The sequence below is a fragment of the Dama dama genome, chromosome 10 (assembly GCF_033118175.1).
Source record: "Dama dama isolate Ldn47 chromosome 10, ASM3311817v1, whole genome shotgun sequence".
In the NCBI taxonomy this organism is placed as follows: domain Eukaryota; kingdom Metazoa; phylum Chordata; class Mammalia; order Artiodactyla; family Cervidae; genus Dama; species Dama dama.
Window position 1 is genome coordinate 26875634 of NC_083690.1, and position 16321 is coordinate 26891954.

At 55.5% G+C, this 16321-nt stretch overlaps 2 protein-coding genes across 4 annotated transcripts; one reads left to right on the forward strand and one right to left on the reverse strand.

Moving 5' to 3' along the window:
- Positions 1-324: 324 nt before the first annotated feature.
- APOBR (apolipoprotein B receptor) lies at positions 325-4831 on the forward strand. Its single transcript, XM_061153122.1, has 4 exons — positions 325-459; positions 800-3454; positions 3546-3808; positions 3899-4831. The coding sequence occupies exons 1-4, from the start codon at positions 403-405 to the stop codon at positions 3966-3968; spliced, it is 3045 nt and encodes a 1014-aa protein (XP_061009105.1). The 5' UTR covers positions 325-402; the 3' UTR covers positions 3969-4831.
- On the reverse strand, positions 4818-14917 carry IL27 (interleukin 27). Of its 3 annotated transcripts, none has more exons than XM_061153131.1 (5): positions 14261-14917; positions 7494-7666; positions 7311-7409; positions 6140-6298; positions 4818-5218 (listed from the first exon to the last, which is right to left on the reverse strand). In XM_061153131.1, exons 1-5 carry the CDS (start codon positions 14388-14390, stop codon positions 4967-4969), a joined length of 813 nt encoding a protein of 270 aa, XP_061009114.1. In that variant the 5' UTR covers positions 14391-14917; the 3' UTR covers positions 4818-4966. The 3 variants fall into 3 exon arrangements, with proteins under 3 accessions (XP_061009114.1, XP_061009116.1, XP_061009115.1); XM_061153133.1 differs by lacking the exon at positions 14261-14917 and adding an exon at positions 9973-10133; XM_061153132.1 differs by lacking the exon at positions 14261-14917 and having other exon boundaries at positions 7494-9631.
- Between the last annotated feature and the right edge of the window lie 1404 nt (positions 14918-16321).

The following is a 16321-nucleotide window of genomic DNA, read 5'->3' on the forward strand; positions in this document are numbered from 1 at the left end:
CCCCAGGCAAAACAGGAACCACAAACCCCAGCTTCCTCTCACAGAGAGGCTGTGGCTTTGAGGGGAGACAGAAATGGCCGAGGTGTAAATACAAGACCTGAGTCACTTGAGCTGCAGTTGCCCCATACTGCTTCAGCAGACCCCAATTCTGAGGTCTCTGGCTCCCACTTTTCCCTTTTGGTCTTCCTCCCTTGCCTTCTAGCTCCAAATGCACATCCAAGTCCCTTATGTGATAGATACCTATTTCCCAACCTGTGCTGGAAGCAGCTGCGGGCAGGGCTTGGGGTGGGGATGCGTCAGGAAGAGATAGGGGAAGAGGAAGTGTCTTGGGTCCTGGGGAAGACTGGTTCAGTGGGTGGGGACAGTCATTATCAGTTTTCTGGACACACAGAGACAGACAGGATGGATTTCCTCCGGCTACATCTCCCTGGGCTGCATCAGGCCTTGAGAGGGGCACTGGTGAGAGGGGCAAAGAGATGCTGGAGCCTTTTACCCTGCTCTCTGGGGCCTCACCTTCCTTTCTCCCTTTGAGTCTCTCCTCAGACCCAGATTCCTTCCCCAGGATCAGGCAGCCTGTTAGCCCAATCTTCTTTGGATTTCAATCCCCCAATCCCCGCAAACATATCCACAGATCTCTCATCTAGGCCCTTTCCTACTCCTTCTGCAGATCCTGTCCTCCTCCTTCCCCCAGATCCTAGAACCCCTCTTTCTTATCCTGAGTGCCTCTGGCCCAGGGCCCCCAGGGAGAGGGCCGGGCCTCCCCTTAATGCCTTTTGTCTCCCTCCCTCTTTTTTTCTAGGACTCTCTCAATACCTTTGTTTCCTACCTTATAGGAGATGAAGTCCCCACTGTAGAGAGGAAGGAGGCATGTGCAGCTGAGGAACTGAGGGAGGTGGCTGCAGGAAGGCCCCTGGGGAAGGTGGAAGAGGAAGCCCAGGAGGCCCTGGAGGGTCTTGGAGGCAGTCAAAGCAAGGAGGATGGAGGGCTGAGACAGCCTGGAGAGACTGGAAGATGCTGGGAGGAAAGCTCAGCTACAGAACAGACCTCAGGTGGTGGAGAAGGCAGCTCCCATGGGTCTCAAGCTGAGAGGCAGGACACTGAGGACTGGGAGGCAGCCAAAGCCATCAGATGCCAGGATTCAGGTATCCCCTTGGAGGCCAGAAAGAAGTCGGAGGCTGGTCAAGATAGGAGGAGCCAAGCTCTGGAGAGCCAGGAGCATGATGAGCAGGAAGTGAAGAGAGAGGAGACACTGAGAACATGGGAATGGGAGGAGGAAGAGGTCAGGGCAACAGAGCCAGGGGTGGTGGGAGGGGTGGAGTCAGAGCGGGCCTGGCACAAGGAGCCTGAGGGGAAGGCCGGTGCCGACGGGCACAAGGTGGCAGGGGATGGCAAGGAGTCAGAGCAGGTGGTCAGTGAGGCAGCGGCAGAGGAGATCCAGGGCCCTGGGGCCAAAGGGGCTGGCAGGGAAGAAGGGGTGGTGGTGGTCAGGTGTGGTCGAAGCCCAAGGGCACTGGGGACGCAGGAGCCGGGGGCAGAATCTGAGGATGGGGAGGCCTCGGGCAGGGAGGAGGCTGACCTCCCAGGAGTCGAGGAGGCAGAATATGGGGCAGTCCCAGAAAAGAGGATCCCAGAGGGTACTGGGAGAGTCTGGGCCCTAGAGGAGACCTCCAAGAGAGACCAGGAGGAGGAGGTGGACGAGAATAGAGAGACCGAAGTGAGCCTGTTCCCTGAACAGACCCAGGTCCTAGGAACCCGGAGAGTGGAAGCAGAAGCCAAAGGCCAGGCAGCAGGGAGGGAGACTGAGGAAGGTCCGAGGTCAGTGGGGGAGGTAAGGGAGGGCTTTGAGGGTCAGGCAGATCGGGCTGAGGAAGAGGCCGTGGGGAGGCAAGACTCAGAGGTCAAGGCTGGTCAAGCCAGTCTCAAGGCGGTGGTACAAACAGAGGAGGCTAAGGAGCAGAAGAAGGAGAGTTGCTCGGCTACAGAGGCTGAGCTGCCCCAGGCCAAAGTAGCTAATGAGGCTAAAGGGGATGCTGACTTGGAGGCAACCCCAGAGGCCAGGCCCCAGCAGTTCAATGGGGGAAGGGAGGAGGAAGAGACTCAGACAGGGGATGAAGCATTGGAGGAGGAGCGGGGTGGCCTTGAGCACAAGGTCACTGGAGGCCAAGAACCTGAGCTGATGGGAGGCCCCCAGACCACAACAGAACAACTTGAGGAAGGGCCGGTGGGTAAAGAAGAGCTCCAGAGCATTCTAGCCCTGAGCAGAGAGGAGACAGGGAGGAGCCTGCAGGAATATCCCAGGCACGTGGGGCATGTGAATCCTAACAGCTCTGTGACCGAAGCCTGGGAAAATAGAAGAAAGGATGTGGAGAGAGATGATGCCCAGGAGGAAAAAGGAGATGCTGAAGAGGGGGAGGAGGAGGCCACAAGAGGCCAGGCATCGGTGGTGGAGGCTGCAGGAGGCCGAGAGTTGGCACGACCAGCAATCCCAGAGGCAGGTGGGGAGTGGATGGAAGCCTGGCATGGAGCAGAGGAGGCGGAGGCCCCGGGAGCGGAGAACCAGGAGCAGGGCAGAAGGCACGGGGCAGAAGCAGGGACCGGCCAGTTCCTGGGAGAGTTGGACATCAGAGAAACCCAGGAGGAAGAGGTAGAAGCCCCTGGGCCCTTCGGGGAGGACAGACCCTCAGGGAGAGGCTGGAGGCTGGAGGCGGTGGCTGTGAACCCCCAGAGCAGTGAGGGCCCAGAGGCAAATTCTTTGGCTATTGAGATGGTGGAGGATAAGGCAGCTTTGGATGGAGGGGCCCTTGGGCCTGGAGAAGAGCCCGAAAGAGAGGCTGGGGATGCCTTTGGGAGAGCCTGGGATTTGGAAGGGAGAGAGGAAGCTCACAGAGGTGAGCTGGTGGAGGCTGCAGAGGGAGAGAAGAGAAGGGGGCAGGAGTTTGGCCTGGAGGGCTCAGCTGAGGAGGAGGTGCCTGGCCAAGGTAGACAAGCAGAGGCTCCTGAGGCTACCCTGGAGGGTAAGCCAGAGGGAGAGGTGACGGGGCTGGGGGAATCAGCAGGGGCAGAAGGAATCTGTGAGGTGGATGACTTTCCCTTGGGCCCACAGGCGCTGAGGGCAAAGGACCTCCCAGGAGGGCAGGCACTGTGGGAAGGAGAGGCTGGGGGATGGAGAGCAAGGGAGCAGGGGCAAAGCGGTGAGGGGCAGCATGGGAACCAGCACCCCGAGGAGGGAAAAGCACAAAGGCCCCTTGACGTGGAGGATGCCGGGGTGACCGGAGGCCAAAAGGCAGAGGCCGCGGAGACTGATCCAGACGGCCTGGAGGATATCCAAGTCCTGGAGGATGTCCAAGCCCTGGAGGACCAGTCAACCAATGAGGGCCCTGCAGAGGCTGAGCCTGGACCACGAGGGGAGGCTGACGGGAGCGCTGGACAGGATGCTGATGGCAAGTGGGGTGAGGTGAGCGCTCTGGGTAGGGTCCAGGACAGGATGGAGCAAAATCCCAAAGCTGTAGCCAGCCCTGTGGTACCCTGTGCCCTCTTCCCTATAGGCCCTGCTCCCGGGGTCCCGCCTGGACGTCTCTGTCTCGAGGAGCCGGGTATTCCTGTCCCGCAGCTCCTCGCAGCGCCGCTCCCGGCCCTCTTTCCGTCGGACCCCGGCCCCTGAGCCACCCGAGGAGCCTCCCAGCCCCCCAACTGAGGAGGAGCCATCAGCCCCAGAGCAGAGAATCCAGCCAGAGCAGCCGCCGGAGCCAAGGCCCCCCAGGCCTGAAGGGACTCCACTGCCGGCCAGGAGAAGTCCCTTGGGACAGGGGTGAGCACAGGGTGGGGTGACCCGGTCGGCCTGGGGAAGAGGCCGACAGCACCTGGAGGCCAGCTCCCCACGCCTGTCTTCCATCTGCAGGTTTGGCCTGGCACACCCAGGCATGATGCAGGAACTGCGGGCCCGGCTGGGCCAGCCAAAGCCCCAGTGACAGGATCCGAGGCCCCGGGAGCCAGGCGCCGAGCAAGGCTTGCTGGGACGGCTGGGTCGAACCCAGCTCAGCCTGACTTCCTCTGCCGCTTCGGACGTGTCCTTTTCACCGACCCCCGCTACCCCCCTGGGCCTGAGTTGCTGCATGTGTCGTCCGTGGAGCAGACAGAACCAGATGCCAGCGAGAATCATGAACTTAAGGAGTCTGCCTCTCCGCTGTGGCTGATGGACCCCTGCCCTGCTGGGGTTGCCTGTCTCTGAGGACCTGCCTTGCCTGCCTCGTAAATCTGTCTCAGCTGCTCGGAAAACCGAGTGAAGACAGAGACCGTTCTCCCCCGGGCCTTCCCTCTCGGACGGCACCCACTCTTTGCTCTCCCTAACCCTGTCTCTGACTAGGCCCTCGGTGCTGTGGAGGAGGAACGCGATCCTCTGAGGTTGAAGCCAGCCTGGAGGAAAGGGTCAGGAGGGACTGTGGAGCTCCATTTGCAATCAAAGGGAAGCATGCCGGTTGCCAGCATTCTGGAACTTCCAGAATGGGAGCTGAGTGGGGGAACTCTGTTGGTTACTATGGCAACCACCAGCTGAACAAACCAGAGTGGGAGAAGGTGGGCCAGAAACCCTCAAAATGGAGGAGCAGAGAGGAGTCCAGGGTGGCCAAAAGCTGCAGCCTCCTCGCCAGGGCCCCTCGGGGTGTCAGGCACCCCTTCTCTGGAAAGAAACCAAGGCAGAGAGAGGGTGGGAGTGCTTTATTAGACAGCATGGTGGCCTAGTCTGAGGATGACTAGCAGGCCCCCAAAACAATAAATAAACCTTCATTTTTCTAAACAATAAATAAATATCTAAGAAATAAATATCTGACAAAGACTGGAGGGGCCTTAAGTTATTGGGTAGGGTCTGGGATGGGGTTGTGCCTTGTCTAAGGCAAATGAGCTGGAGGCTGTCTGATGCCCCAGACTCCAGTCCTCAAGTCCTAATGGGTTCCGCTAAGAGGTCACTCCATCAGGGCTGGGAGCTGGGCGTGGGGAACCCCAAGGCCTGGATCGAGTTCCCGGCCCGGGAGAGCAGCAGCAAGTCCCGCACGGTCCGAGACAAGACAAGTTCCAAGGAGTGTAGCAATCGGTAGGTGTAGAGAAACCGGGACCAGGATACCTGGGCAGATATCTGTAAGGGGGCGCCCAGAGCCCCTGGGAGCAGTCCTTTTTCCTCCTCATTCTCATGCTCTTCAGGAAGGTTGAATCCCGCAGCCAGCACCTGCAAGGAGAGGAGCAGGGGGTCAGAGAATGGCCAGCCTGAGACCCCAAGTGAAACCTTGTCTCTTTCTGTGCCCCATGGTGTAGAGTGACATCAGAGACCACAAGGTTCAGATTTCCCTGGACAACCCCTACTTCACATCTCCCATGATGTCATCATTTCATATGAACTGCCTGATTCATTTTTTGGTTCAAAAAAAAAATTGGAAGTCACAAGGCAAGATGGTGCTCACAGAGCAGACTGTCACTCACCCAGGATTGCCCTGGGGATTGGGGGTTCTGGAAGGTCCTCTCTTTCCCTCTATCTCTCTCTTTTTTTTCTTTAGGTTTCAGTCCAGGGTTTGAAGGATGTTCCCCTACCAGGGATTGAACCTGGTCCCCAGGAGTGAAAGTCTGGAGTCCTAAGAGGCTTAGTAGGAGTCCCGCTAGGCCACCAGGGAACTTCCTCTCTCAAGGGTCATCTTAGGATCAGAAATGGGCATAAAAGTGATCTGGTTAGTTTTTATGCTATCTTCCTTTTCTATTATCCTTTTGCTAAGGATAAAATTCCTATTTCCCTTTGAAATGTTCAAGAAAACCTGGTGATGTCAGAGGATGAGAGAGAAGGGAACCTAATTGGCTGCAGGACCTGCTGATGCCGGGTGCTGTCCTGGCTTCTCTCATTTAAGACCAAGACCCCAAGAGAAGGCAGAGATTCAGGGGGCAGAGCCAGGGCCTCGTGCACCTACACACACACACTCTCACACACACCCACAAACACAGAGCATCTCCTTCCAGACACCCTATGTCTGGGCAGGGGGAGTGTTTTAAACGGAAGCCAATGAAAAATTTAAAAATACAACAAAAAAAAAAGGAGCCAGTGAGCCTTAAGAGTTTTGTGTGTTGGTCTCTGGGGGTGGAGGAGGGTGGATGGACACTCTACCTGGAAGCGGAGATGCTGCTGCAAATCTCGGAGATCCAACCTTGTGACCTGTAGCTGCATCCTCTCTGAGCTGGTCCAGAACTCCTGTCTCCCCAGCCCTCCCAACAGGGTACGGAAGGGATGAAGTGTCAGGGAGAGGAAGCAGAGTCGTTCTGGGTCCTGTGGCAGGGGAGGGAAGGCATCAGGAAAGGCCTGCAGGCCAAGGATCCACTTTCAACCCACCTCATCTCTCTCTGGGTCCCATCCCCAACACAACTCCAGTCTCCATTCCATCACCAAATCTATTCTTGGTAGAACTCTTTTTTTGGCCACACTACGCACAAGGGATCTTAGGTCTCCAACGAGGGGGTGAACCCACACCCCCTGCAGTAGAAGCATGGAGTCGTAACCACTGAACCACCAGGGAAGTCCCTCCATGGCTATTCGCATCCTTAACCCCATCTCCATCCATACTTCTTTCTTGTGCTCATCACCATTCCTATCTCCATGGTCTCTGATCTCTATCCTATCTCCTTTCCCAACCTCATTTCCAGTCTTACGCCCAAACTTATCTCTAATCCCTAACCGCATCTCCATCCTCCTGTCACTCTCTATCCACAACCCCATTCCATTCCTTCTCTACCATCCCATCCCAGCTCCATCTTCTCACTTGTTTTTATTCTGTCTCCAACTTCCTTCCCATCCTGATTCCCATCCTTATCCCAGTGCCGTCCCTCTTCCATGCGTCCAGCCTCACTGTCACCGTGTCTCCATCCCATCTCCAACTGTACCCACCCTCATTCCATTCCCATCTTCACCAGCAATCCTCACTATTTCTCTGTCCCCCACTTCATTTCCACTGATCTCCAGCCTCTTCCCCCATTCCTAACCTCTCACCATTCTCTCTCCTCACACCAACTGCATACCTCCTCCCTACTAATCTCTATCCCCAATCCCATTCTATTCTCATCCCGGCCTCTGTCCTTGCTCAGCTTCATTCTTAACCTTCTTCCTAATGCCATTTCTTTATTCCAGCCTCATCTTTATGCTCAGTGACCTACCCAGCCTCATCCAGATGCTCTCCTTCAATTTATCCCCAAATCCATCTTCAATTCAGTGGACTTGATCTCCACGGACCCAGACCAGCCTTATTGCCAGTTCTCCTGCCCCACCCTGCCAGTCCCCCACTCACAGAGAGGCCACGCCAGGCCCGGAAGGTCGTGGAAACGTCGGGGAGCTGCTCTCCCAGGGGCAGGAGGTCGAGGTTTACTCCAGGCAGGTGAGATTCAGCCTATGGGACAAGGTCTATAAGTGGGGGCCCAAGGGGATTGGGGATCTTCCCATCCCCAGAGCCAGCTGCATTAGGGAAACTCACAAAGTGATGAGCCTGGACCCGAACTGCGGAGAGCAGCTTCCTGGCGAGATGCAGGCTGACCTTGAACTCCCTCTGCAACTCATGCAGGCTCAGGGGGGGCCTCCCCGGGGGCCTCGGGAATCCCCAGACACCAGCTCGAGCCAGAAGCAAGAAGAGCAGCAAAAGGCTGAGCCCTGGAGAGATGGGGGAGGGGAGTGAACAAGATGAGGGGTGAGCTTGAGGAGAACTTGGGCGAAGGAAGGAAGGGACCATGCCTTTTCTGAGCCTGTGCTACAGGCACGCGCTATGTGTCATCCCACTGACTCCTCAAAACCACTAATGAGCTATTGAGACACCATATGGCATCTCTTGTGGGCTTCCCAGGTGGCGCAAGTGGTAAAGAACCACCTGCCAATGCAGGAGACATAAGAGACTCGCGTTCGATCCCTGGGTCGGGAAGAACCCCTGGAGGAGGGCATGGCAACCCACTCCAGTATTCTTGCCTGGAGAATCCCATGGACAGAGGAGCCTGGTGGGCTACGGCCCATAGAGTCGCACAGAGTCGGACACCACTGAAGCGACTTGGCACGCATGCTCTGCGTCTCTGTACAATGAAAGGAAAATGCCCCTTCCCCAGGTACACACAGCCTGGCGCAGAGTGCCCACTTTTGAAGCACATCTCGGGCTGCATCTTGATCGCCACTAACTCCCTTGGCCAGATGCCTTCCTCAATGCACAAACTGCACAAGGATGTGAGGAAATCTGGGTGCTGTTATTCTCCCTATTTTGCAGATGGGGAAATGAGACTCAGGGAGGGTGACTTGCCAGAGGGTGAGCAGACCGGGGCTGGTCCAGATAGGCCCAAATGCAGAGCCTGAGTGCTTCCCCCGGCGACCTCAGGGGAAGGCCACCACCTCCACCGCAGTGGGCACAGGCTATTCTGCCGATGATTCCCCGGGCTTAGCCAGGCAGCTTGGCTGGCCTGAACCAGAACCCCAGGGGAGGGCTGGTGATGCTGAAGGCTCTATCCCAGGGAGTCAGAAGGACAGATGGGTCCAGCCTCCCCCAGGGCAGGTAGATCACTCTGCAGTGTGGGAGAAACAGGGCTCCCAGGAGAGGGAGGAGGGCCTGGAACAGGAGGGAGCAGCCCTGTCTCTCCGTTGGGTTCTTCCCTTGAGCAAGCCACCTCTGATCTCTGTGCCTTGGGCTCCCAACTGTAAAATGGAGGATCAGATGGGCTGATCTCTGAAAATGCCTCCCGCCCTGCATTTCCTGGAAAGAAGGAAGAGGGGCAGTGGGGCTGGAGCTCTGGGAAGAGGGCAGTTTCTTCTTCCGGGAGAGGAAATCTAGCAATCCCTAGGCAGTTGCACAACTCTCCTTGAAACCCAAACCAAAACTGCTTACTAAGTCGAAGTCTATTCTTGACTCCCTCTTCTCTCCCTGCGTCTTTCCTATCTGTTCTCTATCTCCAAATCCTGAGCTCTGCTCCTTGAAATGTCCTCTTAATAAAGACTAAGAGGAAATTCTGGGTGCTTCCGCTACCCCCATGGACTTCCAGAGACGGTGGGTCTTGTCTCTAATCTCCAGCATTCAGGTTCCGTGGCTTGGGGGTCACTCTGACACTCTGGAGGCTTAAGACAGAGTGAGGTCCTTTCTAGTTCCATATATTGCCCACCCAGAACCGAGCTGTGCCGTTTCCTGCCGATCCCCTGCTTTCTGCTTGGACTCTGGAGCCCCCAGATCCTTCCCTTGGCTTCTCCTTCCCCTCTGCAGCCAATCCTGGGGTTTTGGACCTGGTCTTTGAGGGTTCTGTCTCCATCGTCCAGCCCTTGGTCCCCACCCTGACCCTCCCATCAGCTCCTCTGCCTATAGCTCTGGTTCCAACCTCTGAGTCCTTCAGTCACCCACTGTAGCCTGAACCTCCTTCCAAGCTTCAAACTCCACACCCTTGACCCAGTAAGGCTGCTGACTCCTTGGCCCCAGTGCCCTGCTCCTTCTGTCCTTCCCCTAGCCAGCCCCAGTTCTCACCCAAGCTGACTGAGCAGGGGCTCATTCATCCCAAATAGATGCTTAGTTTATCTGCCTGGCCCTGATCCTGGTCAAACTGCCTGCCCAGTTTTCCCCATTCATGCCAGTCAGGTCTTCCCATCCTCAGCCCAGCTCTCACCAAATTTCCTCCCTTCTACTCCTGTCCCCTCATTCATGCCAGCCAACCTGCCCCACCCTCTGCCCAGCCCTAGCCTCTGCCCCAGCCCCTCTCTCCAAGTTATGCCTATCTCATTCCCATCTTTTATCCAGCTGTGTCCTGTATTCTTGTGTGTGTGTGTGTATGTGTGTGTGTGTGTGTGTGTGTTACTTGCTCAGCCTCTTTCCTTAGTCTTGGCCACATAGTAGCCCCTCAGCCCTTGGCCCCTATCTACAGTGGTCAAGTTCACCCATCCTCTGCCCAGTCTCAGCCAAGCCCCCTCCCCTCTGCTCCCAGCCCTGGCCTCAAACTCACGCCAGCCAAGGTCGCCTGCCGTCTGGCCCATGGCGGGGCCCAGCCTCCTTGGACAGCCATCTCCCGGGCAGGGGGAGTCTTATACTGGGGGCTGCGCCCAGTTTCACTTTCCGTCCTGCTTCTACTTTCGGCTTTGTGTTCACCGAGTCTTCCCTCATCACCACCCCTTGCTAAAATGGGGAAATGTAATTTCCCTTCCCAGAGAGGGTGGGAGGTGCAGTGGGGGTGGCGGGAAGCTGGGGTTTCGGTCAATCTCAGCTCCTGACTCCCTGCTGCACTCTACAGTCCAGCCATCCCCTTACTTCCCCACCCTTGGGCGAGCCGCCCCACTCTGCTTGCTGGTAGGTCCCAGGGACTCCAGCCCCCTCTCCTGTTTCTCTTCTATGTCGCCATCATCCCAGTGCCATCACCAGTCCACTGTCCTTCCAAAGACGGATGGCCAGGTAAGGGGATTGCCCATTAGAGGGGACTTGGGTTTTGAGTCATCCTCATGCTCTGCTGGTTTACCAGATGGCTGAGGGAGGGAGTGCAAGGGAAGCCAGGCCTCAGTGGGTGGCTGGGATGAGGCTGTGTGTGAGGTGGTAGGGTCTCAGTCTGGGCAGACTCAAGGGTTCAGTCTGTAGTCAGGATCAGGGCAGCATGAGAATAGGTTCATTCAGGGCCAAGCTCAGACTTCAGCCAGGATCAGATCTAGGATTTAGCACTCAGGACTCAGTCTAGGGCCAGACTCTGAACTTCATCTGGGGTCAGTGCCCTGGCTCTGCCCTGGCTCTGTGTTTGGGGTCAGAGCTGTCAATGACGTGGGGGCCCTGTGTGGAACCAGTTAGGGTTGGGCTGAGAGCTCAGACCAGACGGGACACAAACTTCAGTCTGCGGCCAACATCCTGACCGCTTGGGTGACTCAGGTCAGGGCTCAGGCTTGGGCCGGGTTAAGAGCTCAGTGGATGAGCAGAGTCAGGGCTCAGCCCATGGCCAGGTTGGGTTCTGTGAGGTCAGGATCAGGGCTGGGCCAGGTCCCCGAATTGCTCTGGTGTTTCTGCTCTGTAGACGGCTGTCAGGCCTGGCTACAGATCTCCCTTCCAACGCTGCCCCGCCCTGGATTTCCCATCTTCAAGGAGAAGATGGGGTTTCTTGGTCTTCCCCCAAGCCCACTGCTGCCACTTTCCTTTTAGGACCCATGGGGTTTCCCTGCTGGGCCCCGGCTGTGTTACAGAAACCAAAGGGGCTTCCCCTTCCTATACCCTGCCTCCCCATCCGTGCCCATGCACAGGGCCACCAGGGACCAATTCCCAGGGAAGTATCAGCACCTGCCAAGGAACCATGCAGAAGGCCACTGGAGGAGAAGGAAAAGGAAGGGTGGCTCACACCTGCCTAGCCAGGACCAGTTTCCTTTGCAGCGCCCCCCAGTGGTGGCAGCTCGTTCCCCCACATCCCAGGCAACTGATGCTCCTCCCTGTTGGGTCCCATCCATCCTGAGACTGATGCTGACAAGGCCCTGGCTGGTTTTCCTCACATCCCTGAGCCCCGCCATTGTCCTGGAGGCATGGACACTCCGCCCCCTCCCCAACCACAGCCACTCCTGACTCTCTGCCATCACCCAGAGCCGCTTTACCCTTCAAACCTTTAACCCCATCTTCCACTGTCTGACTACAACCTCCTGACCTTCCCAGCCTTCTCAGTGTTCCTTGGGACCTCCCAGCCCTTGCTGCTTCTCAATCTGTCTGCGGTTGACTCCTCCAGCTTCACACCTCCCTCCAACCCTCTTCTTGCTCCACCAGTTGCTTCTTTGCCTTTGCACAGGCTGGTCTCTCAACCTAGAATGCCCTCACTGCCTTCTCTGAAGGTCCCTTTCCCCAACCTTTTCTGTACCCAGACCCCTCGGCATGGGCTTTCTTCCCTGAATGGCTCATCCCTTCCTGCCATAAATCTTGTCTCCAGTGGACATCTCACATTTCTTTATCTTGCCCACTCTATCTTCACTCATACCTTTCTAGCCATACTGGCCTCCTCCTGGCTCTTAGAACATCCTGCCTCAGGACCTTTGCACTGGCTGTTCTGCTTCATGTGTGCAAAGCTCACTTTCTCCTTACTACTGTGCTCAAATGTCTCCTTCACAAATAGGATCTTTACCGACTACCCTGATAAAAGGTGAGCCTGCCCCTGGAACTCTCTAGTCCCTTCCCTGTACTATTTTTCTGCATAGTACTTTAGATATCAAATATTTTTAGATATTGAACATTTTCTCTCTCTCTCTCTCTCTTTTTTTTTTTTGCTCTGTCTCCAGGCACTAGAATATGGGTTCCACAAGGATGGAAATTTTTGCCTGTTTTATGCACTGATGCATAACAGTAGTTAACAAGAGCAGGTTCTCAATAAATCATTGAACCAATCTGTCTTCTGCCAACAAGTGTCTAAACCAGGTTTTGCTTATGGCTGGTGAGCTGTAAACTGCCAGGATGAAACAGAAGGCCTGGGATCAGCAAAGCCCTGAGGTCTCACAGCCAGCTTTCTCCCAGTCTGGCCAAGGCTTCAGCCAGGTGCTGAGGGGGTAATGAGGCACCTGGGCTGCTGGGTACTGGCCCTGGAAGAGATCTTAGCAGATCCTTGGCAAAAAGCCAGAGGGCCAGTGAAGGCCATGACAGCCTCTGCCCACATCGTTGAAGGATGGGCCTGCGCCTACCCACCTGGGCCTCAGCTTTCACAAGTGGATCTTGGCTGGTGGGCTGAGGCTTGGGCTGGGGCCAGAAGGAAATGGAAGGGATGTGGTGAGGGTAACAACTGCTGGAAAGAGCTCTAGACTCTGGTGTGGAGCTAACCCTCCTGGTGACCTCAGGTGAGTCACTAGCCTGCTCTGGACCTCAGTTTCCTCATTGAAAAGTGATAACAATTTTCAAATGCTGCCACTGTGATTACATAGGGAAATTAAAACCCAGATGATTAAAAAACAGAGAGAGAGAAAGGAACCATCCGCCAATTTTTCTGATTATTTTCCAAGCCCTGTTACAGCTCTGACCATGTGGGGCACTCCATGGGGTTGCAAGGGAATCCTGAGTTCAGGAAGCAGAAGTTAGAAGCCTCAGATGTGACATCAGGACAGAATCAGGGCGGGGAAGTCTTGTTCAAGGTTACAGAGCAGATTAGTGGCAGAATGAAGACTGGAACTCAAGTCCCTCATTTTCATCCTGGGCTGGCCAGGGGAATCCCTGGGCCCCATGATGTCAGCGTCAAGGTTTGGAACTAACCCCTTGGTGAAACCAAGATGGGCTTTAGTGAAGTCAGGAAGACTGAGGGGGGAGGTGAGGCCAGGTTGGAGCTGGAGTCACACTGCTATCTCCAAAACACAAGTGATAAGACCCAGAGGTTAGGCACAGTGCCCATCAGCTCTCGCGAGAGGAGAGGTGAATTAAGTCCTACACCCCAGACCTGATCATTGCACTCCTTGTACGCATGCGCCTGGCTCCTCGCCACATGTATGGTTTCCTCTGCAGTGTCTCAGGGGTAAAAGAACTTGCCTGCCAATGCAGGAGACGCAGGGGATGTGGGTTCAATCCATGGGTCGGGAAGATCCCCTGGAGGACGAAATGACAACCCATTCCAGTATTCTTACCAGGATAATCCCATAGACAGAGGAGTCTGGTGGGCTACAGTCCTTGGGGTTGCAAAGAGCTGGACCCCACTGGAGTCCCAGCATCCTGCCCTGTGCTCAAGGCAGCAGTGAGGCAGCTTGGGTGCCACGCCCCCTGCCACCCACCTTGGGTGCATCTCCTATGGGACAACCAACCCTGGGGGTGAGGCAGGGGAAGTCTAGCAAGAAAAAAAGGCTTCTCACCCTCAGCCCCTCCTCTTTTTTTCTCCCGTAGGGGGGCACTCTCTAGGTCATGTCAGGTATGTGGGGAGAGCTGAGGGAAAGGGGGTGCAGGGATCACCTTGCCATCCCCAAGACGTTCATCACTGGACATTCTATGAAAATGACATATGAATACGGGGCAGGAAGATTGAGCTTCGCGGAATGTGAGAAGGTGGGAAAGCCAGCTCTGTTGAGTGCCAGGAAGGAAGAGTCTGAAGGCCAGGAGTCAGGGCTGCAGAGAAAAAACACCAGCCTGGGGGTGAAAAGTCCCAACGCAAGTCCCCACTCCACTCTGCCCAAATATGCTGGGCTTCAGTTTCCCCATCGGGAACACGAGGCCCGCCATCCCAGCCCTGCCCACCTCTCAGCTCAAACGAGAAGGCAAAATTAGGAAGGTAGAGGGTTTCAAGGCTCAGGACTCTAGTTGGGAGTCAGACAGACCTTTTGCAGCTTCAAGAGTTTCCAGGATGACCTTGGACAAGGCAGGAAACATCCCTGTGCCTGGTTTCTCTACCAAGTGGGGACACCACTCCTGCCAGCCAGCTGGGACAGCAGTGACGATTATACACATAAATGCCTGGCACTGCTGCTGAGTAGCCGTGTGATCTTAAAGCAAGTTATGTAACATCTCTGTGCCTAGGTTCATCATCTCTAATGTGAGGAAAGGGGACTTCGCTGGTGGTCCAGTGGTTAAGAATCTGCCCTCCAATGCAGGGGACATGGGTTTGATTCCTGCTCAGGAAACTGAGATCCCACATGTCTCGGGGTGACTAGAGAAGCGCGAATTCCACTGCTGCTGAGCTGCAAGCTCTAGAGCCTCTGCTCCCTAAGAGAAGCCCGCCCACTGCCGGGAGAAGCCCTTGCACAGCAGCAAGAAAAAGCCACGTGGCAACTAGAAATAGCCGGCGCCACAACAAAGACCCAGCTCGGCCTGAAGGAAAACAAAATGAGGAAAATAATCCAAACTCATAAGACTATTTTAGAGGATTCAATGAGCTATTGTTTGTAAAGTGCTTAGAACTGGGATTGACATGTAGTAAAGCTGTAGGTTTAGCTCTTAGTAGTAGTATAAGGCCTGCTCCACAAGCTCCTAGGAAATGCTAGTTGTCATTAATAAATACCCCAGGATGGATGTTATCAATGGGCAAAGAAAGGCTAAAGGAGAGTTGGAAGAAGAGAGTAAGGAAGAGGGCTTCCCTGGTAGCTCAGTGGTTAAGGAATTCGCCTGCCAGTGCAGGAGACATAGGTTCGATCCCTGGTCTGGGAAGATCCTACATGCCTTGGAGCAGCTGAACCTGTGCACCACAACTGCTGAGCCTGTGCTCCAGAGCCCAGGAACTGCAACTATTGAGCCCGCGTGCCACACCTACTGAAGCCCAGGCACCTAGAGTCCGTGCTCCACAACTAGAGAAGCCACCGCAAGCAGAAGCCTGCACACCGCAACCAAGAGTAGTCTCTGCTCGCTGCAACTAGAGAAGAGCCTGTACAGTAACAGAGACCCAGAACACAGCCAAAAATAAATAAATAAGATTAAATATGTAAAAAATGAGAACGAGTAAAGAAGGAACAGAAGAGGCTGCAGTTAGAGCTTGGGAAGTTCGGACAGGTTTGGAGTGCAAATGGGGGTCCCCAGGCCAAAGGAGCCTGGTAACCAGAGACGTGCCTCTCTGGAGCACAGTCTGGGCTGAAGCAGAGGTCTCTGGAAGACAGCCAGCCAAGCAGGCCCTGGGCCACAGTGTGGACAGCCTTGGATCTGAGCACCACTGGTTGGGACTCACTTCCTAGCTTGGGTGAGGTTTCATCAAGCCTCCCTATGGAGAAAACTTGGAGTGAAGACTGACTCTGGGCTGAGCCCTGGGCCAGGCCCTGCTAGGTGTCTGAGAGAGACAGCAGGCCCTGGGCCGACACCAGGTCCTCCAGTAGCCCTACCCTCTGAGGCCCCATGCCAACCCCGGACCCCTCACCTGGCAGTTGCCATGAGGTCTCTACCACCCCTGACTGCTCTGTCTGTTACTTAATCCTGAGCACTGCACGTGGAGCCCCTTGGTGAGTGGGCAGTTCACTTCCCAGAAACAGGACATGCTCACAGTTTATAAATATATAAATATATATTTAATTTATTTTTGGCTGCACTGGGCCTTTGTTGCTGCACTCAGGCTTTCTCTAGTTGTGGCGAGCAGGGGCTGCTCTCTAGTTGAGACACGAGGGCTTCTCATTGCGGTGGTTTCTCTTGTCTTGAAGCACGGGCTTTAGGCATGGGGGCTCAGTGGTTGTGGCACACGAGCTTAGTTGCCCCACAGCATGTGGGATCTTCCCAGGCTGGGGATAGAACCCGTGTTCCCTGCATTAGCAGGTGGATTCTCAATCACTGGACCACCAGGGAAGCACCTAATCAAGACTATGTCTGATGCATTGATTCGTGACTATTACAGAAATTGTGCACCTACTTAGTGCCAGGTACCAGCTCTGAAGCAGAGGAACCAGAGGACCCTGATGCTAAGG